At 44.7% G+C, this 26,591-nt stretch overlaps 2 protein-coding genes across 2 annotated transcripts in view; one reads left to right on the top strand and one right to left on the bottom strand.

The window, feature by feature from the left end:
• Positions 1 to 17,578, bottom strand: part of ndufaf2 (NADH:ubiquinone oxidoreductase complex assembly factor 2) — a 224,662-nt gene extending 207,084 nt beyond the window's left edge. The window contains 2 exon segments of the mRNA XM_038790988.1: positions 17,450 to 17,519; positions 17,521 to 17,578. Coding sequence (XP_038646916.1) covers positions 17,450 to 17,519; positions 17,521 to 17,565 — 115 coding nt within the window. The 5' untranslated portion in view covers positions 17,566 to 17,578.
• Positions 17,579 to 17,754: 176 nt separating this feature from the next.
• The window catches only part of ercc8 (excision repair cross-complementation group 8), a 69,697-nt gene continuing 60,860 nt past the window's right edge, over positions 17,755 to 26,591 (top strand). The window contains exon 1 of the mRNA XM_038790987.1: positions 17,755 to 17,959. Within this exon, the coding sequence (XP_038646915.1) occupies positions 17,883 to 17,959 (77 nt within the window). The 5' untranslated portion in view covers positions 17,755 to 17,882. The remainder of the gene's footprint in view (positions 17,960 to 26,591) is intronic.

Raw genomic sequence — 26,591 nt, 5'->3', positions numbered from 1 at the left:
CTATGAATGCATGTTTTATTTGCCAGAACCTCAAGCAGACGACATGAGCTGTACTATGAAGATGTGCATACGTTTAAGACATACCCATACTTTGCTTTGGACGTTGATGACATTTCAATAGGTGACCACCTACATCCCTGCGGTTCACTTTTCTACTTGGGAGACAAGCCAACCCCCATTTCTGGAGGGATTTTTGAGGCTTCAAGGGTGGACTTATACACCAACTCTACAGCAAATCAATTACCCTGTATTCATAGGAAGTGTTTTTTACATTTAAAGCAAATGCAGAAAGCAACAAACCACTTGTGCTACGGTGCTGGGCAATTTAGCGACTTCACCAGCTACATCCTTGAACCCTGACAACAAATTTTTAAAAGTTACGGTGAAACTGCTTACAGAGGAAATTTGTCTATTGCATGGCTACAAATGGATCTACCTTGGCACCTCGCCATCTCTGCTGAAATAGAGTAATTTATAATTTTAAGCACAATACATCACAGCATTAATAAACTTTATTACAAACTAATGTTTCCCTCACTCACATAATTATTGCACGACTGAAGTAAAATAACAGCATCTGATTACCGGTTCTCACTTCTATGCATAAACCAGTGGAGCATTCAAAAGTCTTATAGGATTGTGATTTGTCAGGGTGGCATAGCGGTGCAATGGTTAGCACTGCTGCCTCACGACGCTAAGGACCCAGTAGAGTATCGTGAAACAAATTAAAATGTCTCAAAGACACACCAGTTGGATCAGGAAACATATGTAAATGAAGCCAAACACTTCTGATAATTAGCACTTCAAAATAGCAGTCTAGATTTTAATCAACTGATATTATAGATCATGTGCCTAAACTCATCAGGACAAAAATAACGGTCACTTGAACAAATGTGGATTAGCGAAAGTCAACACAAATTGTTAGAGACAAGTTTAATTAACTTGGAAGGTTTTTTTTTTGAGTAAGTAACAGAGAGGGTTTTTGAGGTTAATGCAGTTGACTTCCTGGACAACCAAAAGGTGTACTGCCACGTAATAAGCTCGTCAGCAAAGTTGAAACCCTTTTAATCAAAGGGGCTCAATGGAGCATGGGTGCAAAGTTGGCTGAGTGACAGGAAACAGAGTAGCAATGAATTGTTCTTTTTAGAACTAGAGGAGGGTATACCAATGGGATTCCAAAGGGTCAATATTAGGACTACTTACTGATTTTGTTGATCTATATTAAATTACCTCGACAGGGTATACAGGGCAAAATTTACTATTTACAAAATTTACTAAGACTATTATGACACAAAACTTGGAAGTGTTGTAAACTGCAAGGAGAATAGTGACAGACTTCAAGATGACCAAGACAAGCTGAGGAAAAGGCACATGACAAATAACATTTAATGCAGGTACGTGATGTTATATATGCAGAAATATTACATTTCACATTTGGAGCAGTAATGTTATTAAAAACTCTTGTTTAAAATACATACAGGGATTGGGTCTACTCAAGCTGTAGTTAAGAAGTCGTAAAAGGTGATATAATCATTCATTCCAAACACCTACTTGGTTACAGATAAAGGGGCTAATGGAATTATGTTTTGATTGCTGGAGATTCCCTGGAGTGTAGATAATTTATGAGGGTTTGTATTTAGTCCCAGCCAAGCAGGTCATGGAGCTTAGTGGGATACAGTTGGTGTATTTAATGGGAGGAGCCAGGTCTGTCTGTAGTCTTGAAGTCTGTTATGGGATTTAAAGTTGAACAGCAGTTTTGCCAAATGCTGTTAGATTGAGCAGAGGTGTATTGGATCTGCACTTGAAAGGAACTCTCTCCAAAAGTCCCTCCACAGCAGAGCAAGTAAACCTGTTTTATTAACTTTATTTATAAGTGCCATTTGAATTGTACTGGAACTAGTAACAGGTGTAAATCATGCGTTCAAATTTTTCCTTTTATTTAAAACTTGTTTAACAGATCATTGTAAAACTATTTATTTGATGTGGTTAATTCTGTGTATAATTTAAAGTTTGTTTTAACATAAAAGGATACCTATGGGTCAAAGTCATCACTCCTGGGGTGAAGTATACTTTCCTCTCAGTTTTACAAATAGAAAAATTGTTTTGTGTTCTCATCTTGTATACTTGCCTGGATGAGTGCAGCTCCAAAAGCACTCAAGGAGCTCAACATCATCCAAGACAAAGCAGCCCGCTTAATTGCTCCTCCTTCCACAAACATTCAAAACCTCCACCACATACGAATAGTGGCAGCCATGTGCACCATCTACAAGATGCACTGCAGTAGCTCACCAAGGTTCCTTAGACAACACCTTCCAAACCCACAACCACTACCATCTAGAAGGTCAAGAGCAGCAGGTACTTGGGAACCCCATCACCTTGAGGTTCCCCTCCAAGTTACTCACCACCTTGACTTGGAAATATGTCACCGTTCATTCACTGTCGCTGAGGCAACATCCTGAAACTCCCTCCATAATAGCACAGTGAGTGTACCTACACCTCAAGGACTGCAGCAGTTCAAGAAGGCAACTCACCATCACCATCTGAAGGGCAACTAGGGATGGGCAATAAATGCTGGTCTAACCAGCCACTCCCACATCCTGTAAATGATTTTTAAAAATGCTAACATATATATTTTGGTAAGAACAAGGAGAAGAGCTACAAAGAATACAATCCTAAAGGGAGTACAGGAGCACAGAGATTTGGAGAATATATGTAATAATTGAAGGGACGAGAGCAGGGACACACAGGATCCTGGGTTTCAGTACAGAATCTATTGGATGCTGAGGTTTCCAGATCCGCCACCCAATGGAAATACTTTCCTACCGATCATAGACGCCCCCCAGCCAATTATGATTACATGGAGTGTTAATTGGGTGGAGACCAGATTTCCACCCTTCGCTCGGAAAAGAACTTGGCCTCTGAGAACTGCAGGCCAATCTGATTGTCCGCCTTCTCTCTAGTCCCAGCAGCACCTGCAACTTGTCAGGGTTGGGAATTACAAACAGCAAGTCCCACAGTCCAGGACCAGATAAATGAAAGGGTCCCACTGTTGGGAGGGAAGTGGAGGCCTTGGCAGAAGAGGGGGGGGGGGTCTTGATGAAGAACCAGAGTGGAAGGGAGCATTCTTGGGTTGCAAACCTGGGGGAACATCAAATTTGGGGCCAGGCGAGAAGTGGCCCTTACTCTGCCAATAATTGGCCACTTATTGGCCTCCATTGATGCAAGGGTGCCACTCTAGATCTTGCCCATGCCATGTGAAATTGCAGACAAGTCTGGGTGGGTGGGAGGGCTGTTCAAAATGAACTTAGGAAATACTTTTACTCTATGGGGATAATTTTATTGTCCCCTATTGGGCAGATCTACAAAATCTTCCCCACATAGAGATAAAAAGATAGGCAGTCATGGCGAAATGTTATTAAAGTGGTTTGGACTCAATGGGATAGTGTGTCCAATTCTGGGTAGCACACTTAAGAAAGGATCTTAAGGCATTAGAGACTATGCAGAAAAAATTTACAAGAATGGTCCCAGTGATGAGGGACCTCAGTTACATGGATATATTGAAGAAGCTGGGGTTGTCCTCTTGGAGGAGGTTGAGTGAAAATTTGATAGAGGTGTTCAATATTATGAAAGGGCTGGGCAAAGGAGATAGAGAAAACTGCTCCCACTGACGGAAAGATCGAGAACCAATGCACACCAATTTAAGATGAATGGCAAAGCAACCAAAAGTGACAGGATGGAAATATCTTTTTGTGAAGCATATATTTATCATCTGGGATGCAATGTCTGAGAGAGAGTGGTAAAGGCATATCTAACGCGGCTTTCAAAGGGAGAACTGAATACTTAAGAAGAGAAAATATTTGCAGGGCTCCTGGTAAACAGTGAGGGTGTGTGACTAGCCAAATTACATACAGGGCTGATTGGCCTCCTTCTATACTGTAACCATTCAATAATTAATTAAATGATTCCATAAATATTAACAATGTTTTGTGAAGTTTTTTTTTAAAAAGTGGAGTACCCAATTATTTTTTTCCAATTAAGGGACAATTTAGCGTGGCCAATCCACCCACCAATGCTGCACATTTTTGGGTTGTGGGGGCGGAACCCACACAAACATGGGGAGAATGTGCAAACTCCACACGGACAGTGACCCAGAGCCAGGATCGAACCTGGGACCTCGGCGCCGTGAGGCAGCAGGGCTAACCCACTGCGCTGCTCTGTTTTGTGAGGTTTTGCAGCATACTATACAAATCTAAGTTCTTTCCTCAAAATTAGTAACATAAGGACGATGAAGCCAGGAAGTAGTGATTTGAATATTGCTGTTACACAACAATTTATACTATTCCATAATCTTTATTGTCACAAGTAGGCTTACATTAACACTGCAATGAAGTTACTGTGAAAATCCCCCAGTTGCCACATTCCAGCGTCTCCTCGTGTACACGGAGGGAGAATTCAGAATGTCCAATACACCTAACAGCACGTCTTTCGGGACTGGTGAGAGGAAACAGATCGTCCGGAGGAAACCCACTCACACACAGGGAGAACTTGCAGACTCCGCACAGACAGTGACCCAAGCCGGGAATCGAACCTGGGAGTCTAGAGCTGTGAAGCAACAGTGCAACCACTGTGTTACCGTACTGCCCTTTGGCAGCATGGCATTGCTTGCGCCAGTCAGAGCTGATTGTCAATCAATCAGAATCTTTTTCTCCTGTCATTATAAATTATTGTAATTGTCCTGAGTTGGCACAGGGCAGGTATCAGGAGGCTGGGAGACCTGTTCATAGACGGGAAGTTTGCGAGCCTGGGTGAGCTGGAGGGGAAGTTTGGGCTCCCCCTGGGGAGCACCTTTAGGTACATGCAAGTAAGGGCGTTTGTCAAGCGGCAGGTGGCGGGGTTCCCTCTGCTGCCGCCGCGTGGGGTTCAGGACAGGGTGCTCTTGGGGGTATGGGTTGGGGAGGGGAGGATCTCGGAAGTGTACCAGGTGATGCAGGAGGTAGACGAGGCCTCGGTGGAGGAGCTGAAAGATAAATGGGAGGAGGAGCTGGATGAGGAGATTGAGGAGGGGACGTAGGCAGATGCCCTAGAAAGGGTGAACTCCTCCTCTAAGTGTGCGAGGCTTAGCCTCATACAGTTTAAGGTGCTGCATAGGGCTCATATGACCGGGACAAGGATGAGCCGGTTTTGTGGGACCGAGGACAGGTGTATTAGGTGCTCAGGGAGCCCAGCAAACCATGTCCGCATGTTCTGGGCATGCCCAGCGCTGGGCGAATTTTGGAAGGATGTAGCAAGGACGGTATCAAGGGTGGTAGGATCCAGGGTCAATCCAGGCTGGGGACTCGCAATATTTGGGGTTGCAGTGGAGCCGGGAGTGCAGGTGGCGAAAGAGGCCGGTGTTCTGGCCTTTGCGTCCCTAGTAACCCGGCAGAGGATTCTTCTTCAGTGGAAGGATGCGAGGCCCCCAAGCGTGGAGGCCTGGGTCAACGATATGGCGGGGTTTATCAAATTAGAGAGGGTGAAATTTGCCCTAAGGGGGTCAGTGAAGGGGTTTTTCAGGAGATGGCAACCATTCCTAGATCTCCTGGCAGAACGGTAAAAACAAAAGATCAGCAGCAGCAGCAACCGGGGGAGGGGGGTTGTCTCTTTGCTTTTGTTTTGGGTTGAATATCCGTTTGTTGCCAACGACGGGCATTAAATTATTCCAGGAGGGGGGGGGGGGGGGGGCGGGATTCTGTTCATTTTGTTCTTAGAATTTTCTGTTATTGTTTTCTTTTTTGTGAAAATGTGAATAAAATTTTTTTTTAAAATAAATAAATAATTGTAATTGTTTGAAATTGCACTCTTGCCATTAAATAAGTGCAAGACAAAGTTTTGGAATTGTCTCTTCTATTTAGTAAACTCTGTTTTGATGACCATGGAATTAATAATTTGAATATTGCTGAAAAGAGACATGTTGAAGTTTTTTGTCACACACTCATCAGGACAATTCGCAAGAATACCAAGTATACAGCGAACAACATATTGCATGAGAAGAGAGTGCTATAGGTTGGTAAGTGGACTCTGTGGAGGCACTGCCAAGGAGAATACAGCAGTTAACGGATGACTGATGTTAACTGCCACAGCTTTATTTAAATTCAACCCAGGCATTTCCCGAGAGAATTAAACAGAGAATGGCTGGCACTTATTTTGTTTAGTTGGTGAAGGCACAATCTGTGTACATGTTATCTCTGATTGCAGGGCCCTGTGTATTTGAACAAATTAGGAAAAAAAGGAAATTATGAGGATACTAGGGGCACATTGGCAGAGGTGAAAGTGAATTGGGAAATACATGAAAAGGTATGACGGTTCAATAATTATTACATAGTTTACACCAATCAAACATTCTTTCAAAGCACAAAAGTCCAAAAAGAAAAGTCCACCATGATTAACAATGGAAATTAAGGATTGTGTAAGTTTTTTTTTAAAAGGCCTATAAAGTTGTCAGATATAGCAGTAACGATTGGGAGCATTTTAGAATACAGCAAAGGAGGGCCAAGAAACTGATACAGAAGGAGACAATAGAATATAAACTAACAAAAAACATAAAAACTAATTGTAAAAGCTTCTATATGTAAAAAGGAAATGCTTGGCTAAGACAAATGCGGGTGCATTACAGGCAGAATTTATAATGGCAAAGAAGCTAAGTGATTACTGTGTGTCTGACGTCATTAAGGAAGATCCAGGAAATCTCCCTGAATTAGAGATCCAAGGGACTTGGGTAAATGACGAATTGAAGGAAATTAGTATTACTAAACAGGCTGTATTGGAGAAATTATGGAACTGAAGGTTGATAAGTTCACAAGACCTGGTTAAGAGAGAGAGCTATGGAGATAGTGGATGCATTCTGGAACTGTTCCTGCAGATTGGAAGGTAGCAAACGTCCGTCCAGTATTTAAGAAGGGAAGGAGAGAGAAAAAAGGGAACTACAGGCCTCTTAGCCTTACATCAGTTGTCAAGCAAATGCCGGAATTTGCTATAAAGGATATAAATGGACACAGATGATAATCAGATCTAATTGGGCATAGTTAACATGTATTTATGAATGGAAAATCATGTTTGACAAACCTGTTGGGAGTTTTTTTGAGGAAATTACTAACAGAATTGATAAAGGGGAGTTGGTGAACGTACTATACTTGGATTTTCAGACTGTTTTTGATCAGTCCCCGTAGAGGGTTGGTTAGCAAAATGAAAGCACATGGGATAGGAGGGAATTTACTGGCATGGATTAAGGTTTGGTTAACAGGAATATGCAAAGTGGCTGCAAGGGGATTTAGACAGAGTGGGCAAGAACATGGCAGATTGAATATAAAGTGGGAAGATAAATGAAGGATTAGGGTGTAAGTAGACAGGAATATTCTACCATATAATGAGAAATGCCATATGTCGGTACTGTCTCGATGGGCCGAATGGCCTCCGTCTGCACTGTAGGGATTCACTGGAAAAGTAAAATACTGAAGATGCTGGATATCTGAAATAAAAGCAGAACGTGCTGGAAGAACTCAGCAGGTCATTTCAAAGTGTAGATTCGAAACGTTAACTCTGTCCACAAATGCTGTGAGAATTGCTGAATTTTTCCCAGGATTTCCGGTATTTATTTTTGAACTCCCTTATACATTTCCTTTTTTTTTTAAATTTAGAGTAAAGTTTTTTGGCCAATTAAGGGGCAATTTAGCGTGGCCAATCCACCTAACCTGCACATCTTTTGGGTTATGGGGTTGAACCCACGCAGACGTGGGGAGAATGTGCCAACTCCGCATGGACAGTGACCCAGGGCCGGGATTCAAACCCGTGTCCTCAGCGCCACAGTCCCAGTGCTATCCACTGCGCCACATGCTGCCCTAAACTCCCTCATACATGAGCCTGGAAATCACTCCCAATACCTGCAGAGACCTGAGGTTTATGGGGATTCCCTCATAAATGGAGGTGTGAATCTTTCAGATATTCGATCCTGGTGCAGCCATCCCCCAAATATCTGTTCTTGGGATGTATTCCCTTAGTATTTGGTATATTCATTCAATGACTGCTGTGTGCTACACCCAGACACAGGACTGGGAATCTCCCACAGTGAATAGTTCTCAAGTGAATTCCCCCGATGCTTGTCCTGAATGAATTTCCTCTTCCACAGAACTGAGAACTCCTCCAATTTTCCTCAGGTCTCTTCCTCTACATTAGGTGTGTTACCCCACTGTTTCTATTGGCGGAATTCCTTTATAGGACTGAGATGAGGAGAAATTTCTTCACCCAGAGAGTGGTCAACCTGTGGAATTCGCTACCACAGAAAGCAGTTGAGGCCAAAACATTGTGGGTGGGATTCAGCCACTGCGGACGAATCCTGAGAGTTCCAAATCAGGCTCTGCATCAATTGCAAGTCACCCAACTCACTCTCACCCGGCGCGATATGGCTCTTGCCCTTGCTGGGAGTGATTCAGATCAACATATTTAAATAAGCCCAGACGCCACTTTCACCCAGCGCCCAGGACTCAACAGCCGCGTCTGCGAGACCTCGACAAAGCGCTGTTCAGCACTGGTTTCCACAAACGTGGACTAGGTGTGACAGCACCTCAGGATGGGGGTGGGGGGTCTCGCAGGAAATTAGAGGCCCCCAGGTGGTCGGGGATAGGGCAGGGTGGTACCCTAGCACTCCCTCTGCCACCCAGTTCCACCCAGGCAGTGCCAACTTGGTGCTGAGCATGTGTCCAGGAGACACTGCTAGGGTGCCAAGCTGGTAGTGCCACAGTACCCAGGATGTTTTTTCAGGACCAAGCCTGGGAGGAGTGGGGGAAGAGAGAGAGAGCGAGAGAGAGAATGCAGAGATTGGGACTGTTATGAGCCAGGGTTTAGAGAACCCCAAAGTTATTCATGGAGTTCACCTGACCCACAACTTTTAATAGATTGTGGTATGGGGAGCACACGGCCCACTCTACAGGTGTGGCACAGCAGAATGGAAAAGTATTTTTTTTAAAGCAAAACAATGTTTATTCTATGAACTCAATTTAACCTTTTTAAAACATACAGTGAATATCTTAGCAACCACTAATTCAAATACAACCCCCAAAGAATACGACACTAAGTAATCCTTTAAGCTTTCCTTTTAACACCATAAGACTTAAAACACCTTTTACCAGAAGCACATCAGGTTAAAGTCACTACGGTTATTAGTTTTAAATCTCCAGGATCGATTTACAGTCTTTAGGTTACAGAGAGAGACTCTAATACACCTTCTGGCTGTGACTGCAGCTATCCAGCTCTGAAAACAAAACTAAAACACACCCTGCAGCAAACAGCCTAAAACGAAAGTAAAAAGCTGACTGACAGCCCAGCTCCACTCACTCTGACATCACTGCAGTAATAAACACCCATTTCTTAAAAGGTACTCTCACTACAGATGTTTATATGCACACCCATTTACAAACACCTATTTCTTAAAGGTACTCTCACATGACCGGACTGATGGTCAAAATGGTGCTCCGATCTGAGCTTGCCAGCAGGAAACCAACTAAAGCGTGGCCTCAGAGGAAAGAAACTCCCCAAGGTTCAAAAACTGGCAAAGTGCCAGTGAAAGCAGGGTGAATCTTAGCACTGCCGCAGCTGAGAAACACCCCGCCAAACGCGCCCAAAAGCAGACGTAGAATTATTTCTGCACCCCGTATGTTTTCAAGAAGCAGTTAGATACAGCAGTTGGGGCAATGGAGATCAAAGGAAATTGGGGGGGAGGGGGGGTGAGGAGAGGCAGCATCAGGCTATTGAGTTGGATGAACAGCCATGATCAAAGTGAATGGCAGAGCAGGCTCGAAGGTCTCCTCCTGCTCCTATTTTCTATGTTTCTATATTCTGCTGTTACTGTCCCTCACAGCCACAAAATCTAATTGCTGGTAAGTAAATGCAGGTGTTAATTGTATAACTATTGTTTGAGTAAATGCAGGTGGAAGACATTAACTGGAGTTATTTGAGCACATATGATACTAAAACTGTGGGATTTGAGTTAAGATGTAAATAATTGTAATGGTTCAGTATAAATAAAAAGGTAAGACTTGAGCTGACGTTTACTCCAGTATCATTCTTAACGGACTGGTTTTCTGGACTCCAACAGGTCCAGGTAAAGTATCTGAATTGTTATTTGGTTGGGAAATTTCACAGGTAACAAATGTTTGGAAATTTCAAGCTACAGGACAAAAGCAGTGAATATCAAATTACTTTTTTCAAACTGTAGATATCTGAACTCTCCAATCTATGCATCGATTAATGTTTATTAGATGTGCCATTGCAAATGACTTTGTATGACAAGGGAAATGACATAAAGACAAGTGTGATGGTCCAAACATGCACCAGATGTACCAAACATTTCCTATCTATCTTTGGATCAGCGTTTTTCTTTTGAAAATGCTGCCATCTTCTGGACAGAAATGCCATGTTTATTATAGAGGAACAGAATTAATAAAGGCATTCATTAATCAATCATTCATCATTCAAATCAGCAACAAAAAAGGCAAAAAAAGAACAAATGCTGCTGTACCTGTTAAGTACCAGAAATATAAACCATGTTGCAAGCATTTTCAATCAATTTTCTTAAAATTGAAGAGGTCTAATCGTTTCAGTGGGAAAGACCACAGGCATGATGCATACTGAGCTATGCAGACAAGGAAATTTGGATCCCTCACCTCAAAACAACTAAGGGGCATTCCAATTGACCACTCAATCCCTGGTAGAGACGAGAAAAAGTGATCCAATTTTCCTGAATCTGACTTTTAAAGATCTGCTAGTTCAGCAGATGTATGCATTATTGACAAGGCACCAATGTCAGATGGACTGTAGTGGATTAAAAAGCAGCTTGTCACCACCTCCTCAAGGACAATTAGCGATGGGCAATAAATGCAAGACTAACCAGCAATGTCCACATCCAGTGAAAGGATTTTTAAAATAGGGATCAAATGTCATTTTCACAGATAAGAAGAAATACTGATCCTCTGACATGGCGAACCTCGACCTGAAAAAAATACCAACAGGGAGGAAGCTTTGTGGCCAAACAGAAGGAGAGCTACAAACAGCAGAGCTGAAGGCAGGAGGTGACCCCAGATGCAGATGGAAGGAGAAGCGGAAAAACAGAGTCGAGAAGGAAGTATGGTGTACGTTTCAGAAGGAAGTATACTATGCAAGGAAGAATGCACAAGTGGAACCCTATTTATAGACGTCTGTGGAGAATCGTGGGCAACGCCTGAAAGGAAAAGGGACTAGAGCTCATCTTGGAAGACTGGTGTAGCTGAAATGGGGATCTGCCTACCAACTTGGTGAGATAGTCTCACTTGTATCAGCAATACCATGGGTAATTTATATTTCATAATAACCATGATTCATCTGATAATTTACAATGCCATAGGAAAGAAGGTTACTGAAGCTAACATGACAACCAATGCACCCCATTCCTCAACCATGGAGATGTTAATAAAACAAACAACTACAAGGAAGCAGGATCTCTTCCACTCCCATGGATGTCAGGTGCTCCATTACGTTAACCAGCGGCAATGTTGAATAAATCAATAACATCATACTATTCCACGGCCAAGCTACATTGCAGAGAAGAATATTAAAGATCTAACTAGGATGAGCTTTGCACCACTCCTAATCTCTGCAGAGCATTGCACCACCCTATTTGAGTTCCAAATTAATTCTTCCCTGTCCCATTCCTCTCCTCCAATCACCAGGAATTACTGCATTCAAAATGATTTCTCGCTCATCCACATTGTCTGATTCTTCTTCCTTATGTGCACACTACACTAATATCAAAACCTTTCAACACGTCACACTCTAACCCACTGCCACTCCGCCACTCTTTTTGCAGAAGATGAAACTAAGTGAAATCAAAGTATGAAAACAGGAAGATATCCCACTGCACTGCAAACTCTGCACAGATTAAGGAGACAGCCATTAATGTCACCAAGAGGGATCAGGCAGAATAGCAGATGGTGAAGGGCATATACAGCAGAGTTTTTGGGCAAAATTCCTTCCAATGTGACCTCTCTTAGGATGGCAGTACCTGTGCATGCCTTTTACCCTTGCAACCATAGTGCCTGCTGAGGCTGGTACTGAGTTGGTGCAGTCAAGACCTCTCAGTCCAAGCTTGGTGAAGTCACAACCAACTCAGAGCCTTCGACTGAGTCACATCCACTCAAAGCCATTTGTGGAGCATCTCCTCTTCGGAGTACCATAGGATGCATGTGAACACTGAAAATTGGCACTAGAAGCTCTCATCGGTGTGGTGATTGGTGGTGACTAAAACTTGCATAGCTAAGTACAATCATGTGCCTTTTTGAAATAATTTGGTGCAAAGGCTAGACCTATAGTACCTGGTGACCCTGCAATATTAGTTGACCAGAATAACAATGTTAGTCTTTTGACTGTACAGTTTAATTCAGAGTACGAGGACTGGGACAGATGTTAGACATGACTGTTAAATGCAGGAGAACAGCTAAACCAGTGTTCAGTTAGCCGCTGCTGAAGATGTTTGGCTGCAGTTGAAGCCCTCCCATTTGCTTGTGATCCTCATGATCTGTGCCTTCTGCCTAATCAGGTTGACTACCTGTTCAGTGGCTGGTAAAAGTTTGAGCCTGTACTTGTTTATCATTACAATGGTGTAATAAGAACAATATATCTGTATACGAAGATGCTTTTATTTTTAAAAACAGTTGGGGAGGGTCATTAGTGGCACATTTACCTAACCCGAGAGGTCTGCAACAAGAAAATCGTAGGAATAGCAATAGGTTTTTCAGCCTTTAATCTGTGCTCTGAACTCCATTTATCCACATTTCTGGATTCCCTTACTGAAGAAAAGCTTTTAATCTAGAATTTTGGAAATTTGAATTGATCCAGCATCCATAGCCCTGTGTGGTAAAAAAGATTGGGCCAATTTCACTCCCAAATACCCAGCTTCCTTTTCATTATAGTCTTTTGCCTTGGATCTCTGAGCAAAGAAAATTAGTTCTCAATCTACCCTAGTGAATTATTTTGTCATTCTAAATACCTTGATTAGCTCACGCCTCAATTTTCTAATCTCAACCTTATGCAATCTGTTTTTATACCCCTTTAAGACTAGGTGTAATTCTGGTGAATCTGAATTATACCCCTTCTTCAAGGCCAAAATAAACTTCCTCCTGACGTTTTATGCCGAATTGAACAAAGTGTTCCAGGTGAGATTTGGCCAAGGCTCTGTACAACTATTCCTCATTTTTTGTATGCCCATTTATTTTTCCCAGATCTAATTTAACCACAAATGTTCAGTGGGTCTCTGTGGTAACAAAGTAATACAAAAGAAAACATTGGAGTATTTTAATTGCTGCAGTGTTTACTTTCATTAAGGGACCATCTAGTGGTCAGTTCATATCGAAAGTACCCCAGTCTGGAGCAAAGTTGAAAACATCATTCAAAGAACAATGAGGCCTCCGGAGTAGATGGAATCCCTGCCGAAGTTCTTGGCATGACTGCATAATTTCTTATCCCTCATCTGGAAGAATGCCTGCGGGAGGATCTCAGGAACACTTTGGGTGTGACAAAATTCAAGTAGGGAGACCAGTCTGGTTGCAGTAACTACACACTCTTGTCCGTTTTCCCGCTGTGATCTCACCTCCAGCAAATTTCCCACAGCAATGAAGATAATCTACAAGACAACAGAGAAACTGTTCAACCTACGCCGGTTTCAATCCAAAACTAAAATCGCTTCAGTCATCGAGTTTCAGTATGCAGATGACATTCTGTGCACTCACTCAGAAACTGAGCTCAAATCATTGTTGATTCCTCATGAGAAAATGGGTCTTTCACTAAACACCTAGAAAACAGAGGTGCTCTTCTAAATAGCTCCCACATCACATAGTCTCCTCATTTTGAGCAAACATGGAAAATGTGGACCATTTTCCATTTCTTCTGAACTTTTGCTCAACAAAGGCAGACATAGCGGACAAAATTCATTATCACCTCCAATGTGCCAGCTCAGCCTTCAGACTGCTGAAGAAATGTGCAACTGAGGACCAGGATCTCAAAATCGCAACTATGGTCAGAGTCTTGGATAACATACTGCATGTACATAGAAGCATAGGAGAAGTACCATTAACGGTACCTTCATACTATCCTCCAAATCCAGTGGAATGGAATACGAATCAACAGCAGAATCGTCTCCCACGCGCACATGCCCAGCAGCAAGGCATTAACCACTTTAACCACATCCACTGGCCAATACATGTCTCACTAATGCCTGACACCAGAGTCCCAAAATTACAGTTCTATTAGGAAATTGTTCGCAACCGGAGATTTTCAGGAGGACAACACAAATGCTTCAGGGATGCTGTCAAAGCATCTGTGAAGAGATCAAATATTCCCACTGACTCATGGGAGTCCCAGGCTTGTTTCTGACCAGACTGAAGATTCATTCAGAAAGGCACTGAACATGGCAAAAGACTTCAGGAACACACAGACAAAAATTGAGACAACGGAGAGAACCCACAACCTCCAAACACCTTCTCTATCTGATTCTTCACATGTGGGAGAGTCTGTAAATTGTGCACTGGACTCCGCCATCTCGGAACTGGACTGCACGGTAGCTCAGTAGTTAGCACTGTGGCTTCACAGTGCCAGGGTCCCAGGTTCGATTCCCCACTGGGTCATTATCTGTGCGGAGTCTGCATGTTCTCCCCATGTCTGCGTGGGTTTCCTCCGGGTGCCCCACAGTCCAAAGACATGCAGGTTAGGTGGATTGGACATGCTAAATTGCCCTTAGTGTTCAAAAAGGTTAGGAGGGGTTATTGGGTTACAGGGATAGGGTGGAAGTGAGGGCTTAAAGTAGGTCGGTGCAAACTCGGTGGGCCGAAAGCAATCATCATACTTCCTTGGAAGTTTGAGCTTCAGTTTGTTTAGAATTGAAAAGATGTCTGCAAGATAAGACATAGTTCGCATCCAAGTTTCATCACCAAACGGATCAACCAGAGGGGGCGATTTCTCGAGGAGGAAAGCATGAATGTCATACCTCAGTTCGCAAACTCTGACAAGCATCCGACCTCTATGTGGAACAATAAGAGTGTGTGCTCGGCCCTCTTTTCGGAACAAAAAGCCTGATATGCAATCTGCTGCATTTAATGAAATTCCCGACTTTCACTTTCTTTCAATACCACCTTGTGGCCAAACAGCCACCTAAGATGGCGCCCTGCAAAGGATGCTGGGAGAATTGGCCAAGTTCGAGGACAAACGGGCTGAATTTAGCTCAAATATCCATTAAGAAATAAGCTGCATCCCAGAATCCAGCAATATACAGGAAAAAGGCCAACCCCAGGCCATCCTGGGACAATAGGACTTGCATGTTAATTTCACCGATCTACCAGACACAACGGCGCCTGCCTTCCTTATTTGGAAGGGCCTACGTGGCCCGGACACCTACGGACATGGCCGGTAAGGGCACGCCCTTCCATCAAGGTGGCAGACCTTGATTGGACTTGATCGATCAGGGTTAACCTTGATTAGTGGCATACCAGGGACCGGCCAAAAGGGTGTGAAATTGACAGGGGTAAAAGGTGTTGCGCCACCCTACAACCTCTCTCTGCAATAGCAACAGAACGGTGACCTTCACTGGCCAACGCGAAAAAGACCATCACCTAACCACCTGAAGGAGGACCAGAGCCAGGAACAGCTCACAGTGAATAGAAATGTTCTGACCAGCTGCCTCCTTAATCCTTATTCTAACTCTGATGTTTTTCCCAGTCATGCTAGCTACCCGATTGCTGCTTATTCCTTTACAATGAACCCAGTGGAGCCTGTACTTTCCAACCACATAACTATTCAATGTTTCAAAAATCTCTGCACCAGGTGTGCTGGTTGGTAATGTCAGGCAGCACAGCAAATCCTCAACAAATTAATTCTACCAAACATACCTAACGTAAACTAGCAAGGACAATCTGGAACGTCTGTACTTTCACCCACATATAGAACATAGAACATAGAACAGTACAGCACAGAACAGGCCCTTCGGCCCTCGATGTTGTGCCGAGCCATGATCACCCTACTCAAACCCACGTATCCACCCTATACCCGTAACCCAACAACACCCCCCTTAACCTTACTTTTATTAGGACACTACGGGCAATTTAGCATGGCCAATCCACCTAACCCGCACATCTTTGGACTGTGGGAGGAAACCGGAGCACCCGGAGGAAACCCACGCACACAGGGGGAGGACGTGCAGACTCCACACAGACAGTGACCCAGCCGGGAATCGAACCTGGGACCCTGGAGCTGTGAAGCATTGATGCTAACCACCATGCTACCCTGCTACCCTGGGTACATATATTGAGAACTCCTGTGCTGACCTTAAATGTGAAATAAAAGATGGGCAATATCACAAAGTTAGTGAGCCACTGTGTTATCACTAAGTGGGATGCATTTCAGTTTTTCAGCTGTACTCTCATCTAGCACTGCACAAGCCATGTCTAATGCTGCAGGGAGAATTAATCTCTCTGTTACAGTGCAGGGCATTTTCTCTTCAGCTATATGGTAAACTACCATGTAAGAGGCTAATGGTGCTTTGCCATTCAATGTTACATTTCTGCTAAGGACTCCAGCTGATATCACTGCACCCTTTGAAAAAAAAAATCACGAGGTTGGTTCTCAAACTTCCCAAATGCCTTTGGAATTTTGAAGGTTTAAAGCTCTCATTTGCCAGTAGGGCAGCATTGTAACACAGTGGTTAGCACGTCACTTCACAGCTCCAGGGTCCCAGGTTCGATTCCCGGTTTGAGTCACTGTCGGTGCGGTGTCTGAACGTTCTCCCTGTGTCTGCGTGGGTTTCCTCCGGGTGCTCCGGTTTCCTCCCACAGTACAAAGATGTGCAGGGTAGGTAGATTGGCCAAGCTAAATTGCCCTTAGTGTGCAGGTTAGGTGGGGGTTGCTGGGATTAGGTGGGGGTTACTGGGATCAGGTGGAGGTGTGGGCTTAAGTAGGATGCTCTTTTCGAGAGCTGGTGCAGACTCGAAGGGCCGAATGGCCTTGTTCTGCCCTGTAAATTCTATGATTCTATCAAATCCTCCGCGTTATCTCGGAGCCAAGGAACCGTATAGTTTAATGTTTAGAATGGAGTGTGGAAATCTAGTTTTTCTACATATGGCTCATTTGAAGAGTTGATGGAAGAAGACAAGCAACAAATTATGGAGTATTGCCTGAGTGCTTCCCAGGGTCATTTACACGTCATTAAAGTGTGAACAACATATCAAATACTTAAGCCCCTCTAAAATTCAACTCCCTCACTCACCATTAGATCCTGCTAGGAGGCACCAAATTTCTCAAACCCAAGATTGAATGTTACATGACTGAAGTTCACATTTAACGCCGATCTGGTTACTGCAGCTGAAAGGCAGCGCTCCCGGTGACAGTAACAAATACTCACCAATCCAGTTTCTCTGCTTAGGAATATAATAATACTTGTTCCCAAACTGATCCGTCCCCATGTGATGTTTAAACCAGTCCAAACATCCTCTGCAGCAGCGCCCTGACTTGATTCATTGCCGCCTCTCCGCTTTCGGTCGCGAACAGGCGAGATTTTAACTGACCTCCCAAACTTTTAGAGCTCCGTCTCGCCGTATTGGTGCGTTGGAGTGCGACAGCGAATCAGAGGCTGGCTCTTTGCGACGTCCCTTTCCTTTCCAAGATGGCGGCGCCCAGTGCCGCGGTGTTTGTTGTCATGTGAACGGCGGCCGCCGGTTCCTCTCGGTGCGAGAACGTGGGCCTTATCCCCGGCGGCCTCGGGTGTTATTGTCAGCGGGATGCCTGGATAAGGAGACGTCCGCTGGTTTGATGCGGTTGGCCCGGGCCTTACCGGGATGCTCGCTCTTTTGGCAGCTCGTCAGTGCGGCTGCGATGAGCCTCTGCGGGTGAGGAGAGCCGAATCCACCAGGAGGTGAGTGCCCCCATTCTCACAACACAACAACATGGGTACCAGCAAGTCTGCGTACCCACTTCATGTTGCAACCTCCCAACAACAGTGACTTGTGTGGATGACCCAAAGCGCTTTGTGCTCAGTGAATTACTTTTGAAACGTGAAGCGAAGTCAAAGTTTCAAATCGCCGACCTTTCATCGGAACTGGTAATAGTTCGAGAGCCGGGCAAGCGGTGGGAGGGAAAGAACAAAAAGATGATCTATGGTAGGATGGAAGGCAAATAAATAGGATGGATTTAAAGGAAGTGTAAATTAAAATAACAGAGTCAACACGGACTGTTGTCCAAAACCAAAAACTAGGGAGTAGAGCTTCTGATCTGAAATTGTTGAATTGAGTGTTGAGTCTTAAAGTCATAAAATTTCTTCTGTAAAATGTTATTCCTTTACTTTTTAACCATGATCATTCATTTTTATCTTGCACCATCGCCCCTCTGTGATTAATCTGATTTGCCTTCCAGTTTCACCCTATTGCAGGTCTCTTCTGTTCCTTCCTCTCCTCCGCCACAACCCCCTCCCTTTTTTGGCCTGTGTACTTGCTTAAAAACACTCACATCTCCAACTTTGTCCAGTTATGATGGAAGGTCATCAACCTGAAAAATGTGGAGAAAATGTTTGGTCCTCCACTTTGGGAGGAATAGAAAAGCAGGATATTATTTAAATGGAGAGAGACACTGGAGAATGCTGAGGTACAGGGCAATCTGGGTGTCCCTCCTGAATCACAAAAGGTTAGCATGTAGGTTCAGCAAGTGATTAGGAAAGCAAATGGAATGTTGGTCTTTTTTGTCAGGGGGATGGAGTATAAAAGTAGAGAAGTCTTGCCTTGTTGCAACAGTGCAGGCTGTTGCTGGGACTACACTCAAAGCGCTGTGTACAATTTTGGTCTCCTTACTTAAAAAGGGATACATTTGCACCGGAAGGAATTCTGGAAAGGTTCACTAAGTTGATTCCTGGGATGGAGGGGTTGCCTTATGAAGAAAGGTTCAGCAGGTTGGCCATGTACAGATTGGAATTTTGAAGAATGAGAGATTGTTTTCTTGAAACATTTAAGATCCTGAGGCAACTTGATAAGATGGATGCTGAAAGAATGTTTCTCCTCAGCGGGGGATCGCAAACTAAGGGGCAGAGTTTCAAAATGAGGGGCCTCCAATTTACACGTGGACATACAACTTAGGAGGCGGAATAGGTCACACGGGACTTCAAGCCTGCTCTGCCATTCAATAAGATCATGGCTGATCTGATTTAAACCTCAACTTCACTTTGTGGAAAATTAAAACCAGCGCATTAACTATCTCACCAGCCACTTATTTTCAAACCCAAGGATGAAATTCGTCAGAAGTCGGGTATTGTCAACCTATAGTTGCAATCATTTGCTAACTACCGCTCCCCTAGTGATTTCCTCCCTTCCTTCAATTTCCTGATTTGTACCTATTTCTGGGATGTTATATCCTCTTTCATGAAGACCAATGCAAAATATTTGTTCAATCCATCTGTCATCAGTTTTGTTTTCCATTATTAATTCCCCAGACTCACTTTTCAAAGCAGGGTTTTTCAAAGTGCGGGTCGTAACCCACAGTCGGGTGTCAGGAGGGGAGTGGAGCGATCAGTCACAGCGTTCCCGCGGTGGTCCCCATCACAGGAGAAGTGCCCAATGACCACTACTGGCATATTTATTGAAAATGGCCTGAGCTGCACTGTTCAAGTCAGTCCGCAAGTTCAGTCTTCAGTCTCATCACTTTCTCGTTCCTGAGCAGAAGTTGTGCTAACAAATCTTCATGCCTTGAAGCAATTACTGTTTTTTCACATGCTGAATTCAGAAGATAACAGTAGTGATTCACCACGATGTTGCCTGGTATGGAGGGTGCTAGCTACGAAAAAATGTTGAGTAGATTAGGATTGTTTTCGTTGGAAAGACGGAGGTTGAGGGGGGACCTGATTGAGGTCTACAAAATTATGAGAGGTATGGACAGGGTGGATAGCAACAAGCTTTTTCCAAGATTGGGGGTGTCAGTTACAAGGGGGTCACGATTTCAAGGTGAGAGGTGAAAAGTTTAAGGGAGATGTGCGTGGAAAGTTTTTTACGCAGAGGGTGGTGGGTGCCTGGAACGCTTTACCAGCGGAGGTGGTAGAGGCGGGTACGATAGCATCATTTAAGATGCACCTGGACAGGTATATGAACGGGTGGGGAACAGAGAGAAGTAGACCTTGGAAAATAGGAGACAGGTTTAGATAAAGGATCTGGATCGGCGCAGGCTGGGAGGGCCGAAGGGCCTGTTCCTGTGCTGTAATTTTCTTTGTTCTTTGTGATGGAGGCTCAATTCAGCATGTACCAGAGGAGGAGTTTCCTGGCATCGCTGAAAAGGGGGTAGGTGGGCCTCTGGACGTGCAGCATGTTGTCAATGTGAGACACCTACAAAGTTCTACAGCATCAGATAGAGTTAGCCAATGGGACTCTGGAAGAATCAGAAGCTCAAGCAAGTGTGAGTGAACGTACCTGTCACTCTACATCATGATTTACATCACCTAATATAACTATTCTATCAAGCCCCCGAGTATACTTTGAACTTCTATAACTATGTAAAACAATTTTGAAACCATTTAACTACTTATATTGCATTTTTGTAACTACCTTGTATTGCTACAGATTCCATCCAACTCCCACTCTTCTACTGCAACTCTTTATAAAGTATATTCCTCATTCACTTGGAAGTAAATTCAACAGAAGCTGCCGCAGGGGTCTGGGATAAATATTGTTTAAGGAGAAAAAATTTGTAAGGCTGCAAAAGAGAGCAGGGGTCTGGAACTAATTGAATAACACCTTCACCAAGTTGGCATAGCCACGATAGGCCAATTGGACTCCTGTGCTGTTGAATTTTAAGCTTTTTTTAAGTTGATTAATTTTTGACTGTTCACAAACTGTTAATTGATTCTAAATCAGATCTGATGAATTTGCAAAAATCTACATTAAAATACATTCTAATCGAGACAAAGAGCTATTTATGAAGTTGGCAGGAAGACTATCTAAAATCACTTGAATTCTGTTGTGCTTTCATGCACAGACATACTTCCGGCAGAGACTGATGGACAGCAATCAGGAGGAAGTTTTCTTCCGTAGATCTGGTTCACTGAGGTTTATTGTGGGCGGGTTTGGTACGTTTCGGCATGGCCGATTCGGCGTGGCCAGTTCGGCGTAGCCGATTCGACGGAGGAATTTTTCGGCGGAGGGACGTTTCGGCGTCAAATTAGTTATAGTCGCAAAATGTTTGTGCAGCCCATTTCTTGTATCTTTTTCTTCCAGCCGCCTCAGATATCGTGTTTGTGCACCAAACCGGGTCTCTTAAAGAAAGGCGGTGTTACTGAAAGTATTGAAGCAGCTGCCCAGTGATCTACACTGCTGTCTGACTTAACACATTGTAGATCACTGGCGACCTGGTTTAATGTTGGTGCCTTTCTTTAAGAGACCTGGCTTGGTGCACAAACACGATATCTTCAGTAACACCGGCTGTGTAAAGTCACAATATCTTCAGTAACACCGGCTGTGTAAAGTCAGACCCGGTTTGGTGCACAAACACGATATCTGAGGCGGCTGGAAGGAAAAGATACAAGAAATGGGCTGCACAAACATTTTGCGACTATAACTAATTTGACGTCCCTCCGCCGAAAAGCTCCTCCGCCGAATCGGCCACGCCGAAACGTCCCATTCCAATCGGCTACGCCGAACTGGCCACGCCGAACTGGCCACGCCGAAACATCCCATCCCCATTGTGGGCCACCCTACTCATGCCCTGGCTGAAATCAGCCACCTCATCACAGGTTTGAGTTCCTACCTGACGCCTTCCCAGTTGATATGGCTGAGAAAACTTGACCGCTCAGCCACTAAGGAGTCTTAATTTTATTGTTTTCTTCCAACGTGCCATGGATAACACTGATTCTTGTTTTAATATCCAATATAATTCCCAGCAATTGGTGCGCATCCTTTTGAACCCTTAATGTGTGTGGTGATAGACAAATCACTCTATTCAAAAAGATTAATGTCAAAAACCTTGGGAGGAGCAGAAGTCTCAACCTGAGCTGCAGGCAATGGTGAGCATTGAACTGTCCTCCAACAATAGCAAATTATTGTTTCTTTACTGTTAAAATCTAACAATTTTAAATTTATATTTGGTATTTCTAAAATCAGTAAACCTATCCAAATTATGACACTTGCTGTAAATTCTCTCAGCAACCTTCACTTACACAGGTAGAAAGATTCAGAAGAATAATATGACAAAGGGCTAGCATGCAATTACATGTTGCTGGGAACTACAATGGTGCCAATGATCAGAACTGTATCAGTACCACGCGCTAAACAATTGCGCCACTGGAGACACTCAAATTATCAGAGCTGAAAGCAAACTTCTCTAAGTAATGGGTCGAAAACCAGTTGGATTTGTAACTTTCGGGTCTTCACAATTACTTTAAAACATAGAGTTTTAAAAGTATAGAGGTGTGGACCTGAATATGATATTTTATTCTTTCCAAAGTTCAAGATCAGAAAAGATCAATTGATTAATTTTATACATAATTGGTAGACGTCTCTGGTTACTGTAGCACTGAAATGACATTGTGCACAATTTTGGACTGCGGTACTTTTACTGTGTTGATAGACTGTCACTGCCAAAATCTCTGTATGTAACTGTTGAAAGGGTTTGAGTCTATAGTTGGGGAGTTTGAGATGATTTGATAAGAGTTTGATGGCCACCTGCTGGAAAATCAGAAACATTACAAAGGAAATAAATTAATTTTAGAGAGAGAAGTTTAGAGAGTGGCAGTTCTATTTAACAGATCCATTTCAAATGACACCACTTCCAGTCCCAAGATGAATTTATTTATTGTGAAGCCGCCTCTCATTGGTATTACAATTCCAGACTAAATCCCAACAGTGGATAGGATACTTAACCAAAACCCCGATATTTTGTTTATTTTGTGAGACTGTGCGGAAAGAAGACTTCGCTCCAGGCGTTATTGCACGAAGAAATAGAGATTTTGTTTTTTTTTAAATATGAGTCTACACAATTTTTTATTTTTTTAAATTTAGAGTACCCAATTATTTTTTCCAATTAAGGGGCAATTTTTTAGTGTGGCCAATCCGCCTATCCTGCACATCTTTGGGATGTGGGGGTGAAACCCACGCAGACACGGGGAGAATGTGCAAACTCCACACAGACAGTGACCCAGGGCCGGGATTCGAACCCGGGTCCTCAGCGCCGTAGGCAGCAATGCTAACCACTGTGCCACCGTGCTGCCCCGAGAGAGATTTTGTTTTTTAAAACAACTTTATTATTAACAGAATATCAAACTCTTTAACATCGCAGCCGAAAATAGCTTATAATTACCTCTTAAACAAACTACTAATAATAATCATTATTGTCACAAGTAGGCTGACAATAACATTGCAATGAAGTTACTGTGAAAAGCGACATTCCGGGACATGTTCGGGTACCCAGAGGGAGAATTCAGAATGTCCAAATTACCTAACAGCACTACTCATAAAGTAAATACAAAACCCTTAATTACTGTGTTTATTCCCAATTAGACAACAAGTAAGGAAAAACATACAGCTCTCTAACCATCCTACATCCCACTGGCACAGAGTAATACTTGCTTTCCAGAACAGATTTGGCCCCTGTTAGAACCGCTGCAGACTCTGGCTGGATATCTTCAAAAAGCTGTTTCAACTGGTTTATTCAGGTTCCCCCTTGTTCTCAGACAATCTGCACTACTTTAAATACGATTAATTTTTTTATAACTATCCTACTGTGAGAGCAGACTTTATTTGTGATCTAAAGGGTTAGTCGTATCAGAACTCAACTCAAAAGCTTTCTCAAATGTCTGAATACCTTAGCTCTACCCAGCAATGACAACATCTCCCCAAGCTAAAAAAAAAACTGAATACACACAGATTCCCCTTAGTCAAACAACAATGCATTCGCCCAGGCTTTTACTTTTTTTTTAAATAATTTTTATTGAAAAGATTTTTTACATGAGAATATTTACCCCACCTAACCATAGACTATTACAAAATATTCCCTCTTAACAAATATCCCCCCCCCCGCCCGACCCCCCGCGCGCGCTGTCCCTCCCCCCCCCCAAAAAACAAACAAAGCAACAATTAACATCAAACAAGAACTGCGAACAAATTTGCCCGCATTACAGCCTTAAATAACCCACCACCCCCGTTGTTGCCCCCCCCCCCCCCCCCCCCCCCCCCCCCCCCGGGTTGCTGCTGCTGCGACCTCTGCACCCTATCTTTGAGCCAAAAAGTCGAGGAAAGGCTGCCACCGCCTGAAGAACCCTTGTACCGACCCTCTCAGGGCGAATTTGACCCTTTCCAACTGGATAAAGCTTGCCATGTCATTAATCCAAGTTTCCACGCTTGGAGGCCTCGCGTCCTTCCACTGTATCAGTATCCTTCTTCGCGCCACTAGGGACGCAAAGGCCAGTACTCCGGCCTCTCTCGCCTCCTGTACCCCCGGCTCCACCCCAACCCCAAAGATCGCTAGTCCCCATCCTGGTTTGACCCTGGATCCCACCACCCTCGACACCGTCCTTGCCACCCCCTTCCAGAACTCCTCCAGTGCCGGACATGCCCAAAACATATGGACATGGTTCGCTGGACTTCCCGAACACCTGACACATCTGTCCTCACCCCCGAAGAACCGACTCATCCTTGTCCCCGTCATATGGGCTCTATGTAGCACCTTAAATTGAATGAGGCTAAGCCTCGCACACGAGGAGGAAGAATTAACCCTCTCCAGGGCATCAGCCCATGTCCCATCCTCTATCTGCTCTCCCAGCTCCCCCTCCCACTTGGCTTTCAGCTCCTCTACTGATGCCTCCTCAGCCTCCTGCATTACTTTGTATATGTCCGATATCCTCCCCCCTCCGACCCAGACCCCCGAGAGCACCCTATCGCTCGCCCCCCTGCTGGGGAGCAAGGGAAACCCTTCCACCTGGCGTCTAGCAAATGCCTTCACCTGCAAATGTCTAAACACGTTTCCCGGGGGGAGCCCGAATTTCTCCTCCAGCTCTCTCAGGCTCGCAAACCTCCCATCTACAAACAGATCCTTCAGCTGCCTGATGCCCACCCTGTGCCAGCTCTGGAATCCCCCGTCCATGTTCCCCGGGATGAATCTATGGTTCCCTCTTAACGGTGCCTCCATCAGACCTCCCACTTCCCCCCTGTGTCGCCTCCACTGCCCCCAGATCTTGAGGGTGGCCGCCACCACCGGGCTCGTGGTGTACCTCGTGGGAGGGAGCGGCCATGGCGCCGTTACTAGGGCCCCCAGGCTTATGTTGCCACAGGACGCCCTCTCCATTCGTTTCCAAGCTGCCCCCTCCCCTTCCATCATCCACTTGCGCACCATCGATACATTAGCCGCCCAGTAATACCCCGAAAGGTTGGGTAATGCCAGCCCTCCACTCTCCCTACTCCGCTCCAAGAAGACCCTCCTCACCCTTGGGGTGCCGTGCGCCCACACGTAGCTCATGATGCTGCTCGTCGCCTTTTTGAAGAAGGCCCTAGGGAGGAAGATGGGCAAGCACTGAAATAAAAACAAAAACCTCGGGAGGACCGTCATTTTAACGGACTGCACTCTGCCCGCCAGCGACAGCGGCACCATGTCCCACCTTTTAAATTCCTCCTCCATCTGTTCCACCAGCCTGGAGAAGTTCAACTTGTGGAGAGTCCCCCAGTTCCTTGCCACCTGCACCCCTAAATATCTAAAACTCTTTCCTGCTTTCTTCAACGGGAGTCTCCCGATTCCCTCTTCCTGGTCCCCTGGGTGTATCACAAATACCTCACTCTTACCCATGTTTAGCTTGTACCCCGAAAAGTCCCCGAATTCTGCTAGCAGTTCCATCACCTCCGGCATTCCCCCTTCTGGGTCTGCCACGTATAGCAGCAGGTCGTCTGCGTATAGCGATACCTGGTGCTCCTCCCCGCCCCTTGTCAGCCCTCTCCACCCCCCCGAGCCCCTCAGTGCCATCGCCAACGGTTCAATTGCCAGTGCAAAGAGCAGGGGGGACAAGGGGCACCCCTGTCTGGTCCCCCGGTGGAGCCCAAAATACTCCGATCTCCTACCATTCGTCACTACACTTGCCGTCGGGGCCGAATAGAGCAGCTTCACCCATTTAATAAACCCCTCCCCAAATCCAAACCGTTCCAGCGTCTCCCACAGGTACTTCCACTCCACCCTATCAAATGCTTTCTCCGCGTCCAATGCCACCACTATCTCCGCCTCCCCCTCCACTGCCGGCATCATGATGACGTTTAGCAGTCTCCGCACGTTCGTATTAAGCTGCCGCCCTTTCACAAAACCCGTCTGGTCCTCGTGTATCACCCCTGGCACACAATCCTCTATCCTGGTAGCCAGGATCTTTGCCAGCAGCTTGGCGTCCACATTCAGGAGCGAGATAGGCCTATATGACCCACACTGCACGGGGTCCTTGTCCCGCTTCAAGATCAGAGAGATCAGTGCCTGCGACATTGTCGGGGGCAGAGCCCCCCCCCCTCCCATGCCTCGTTGAAGGCTCGCACCAGCACAGGGCCCACCAG

Source organism: Scyliorhinus canicula, chromosome 3 (assembly GCF_902713615.1).
Source record: "Scyliorhinus canicula chromosome 3, sScyCan1.1, whole genome shotgun sequence".
Lineage (NCBI taxonomy): Eukaryota > Metazoa > Chordata > Chondrichthyes > Carcharhiniformes > Scyliorhinidae > Scyliorhinus > Scyliorhinus canicula.
This window is presented reverse-complemented; position numbering and strand designations above follow the sequence as displayed.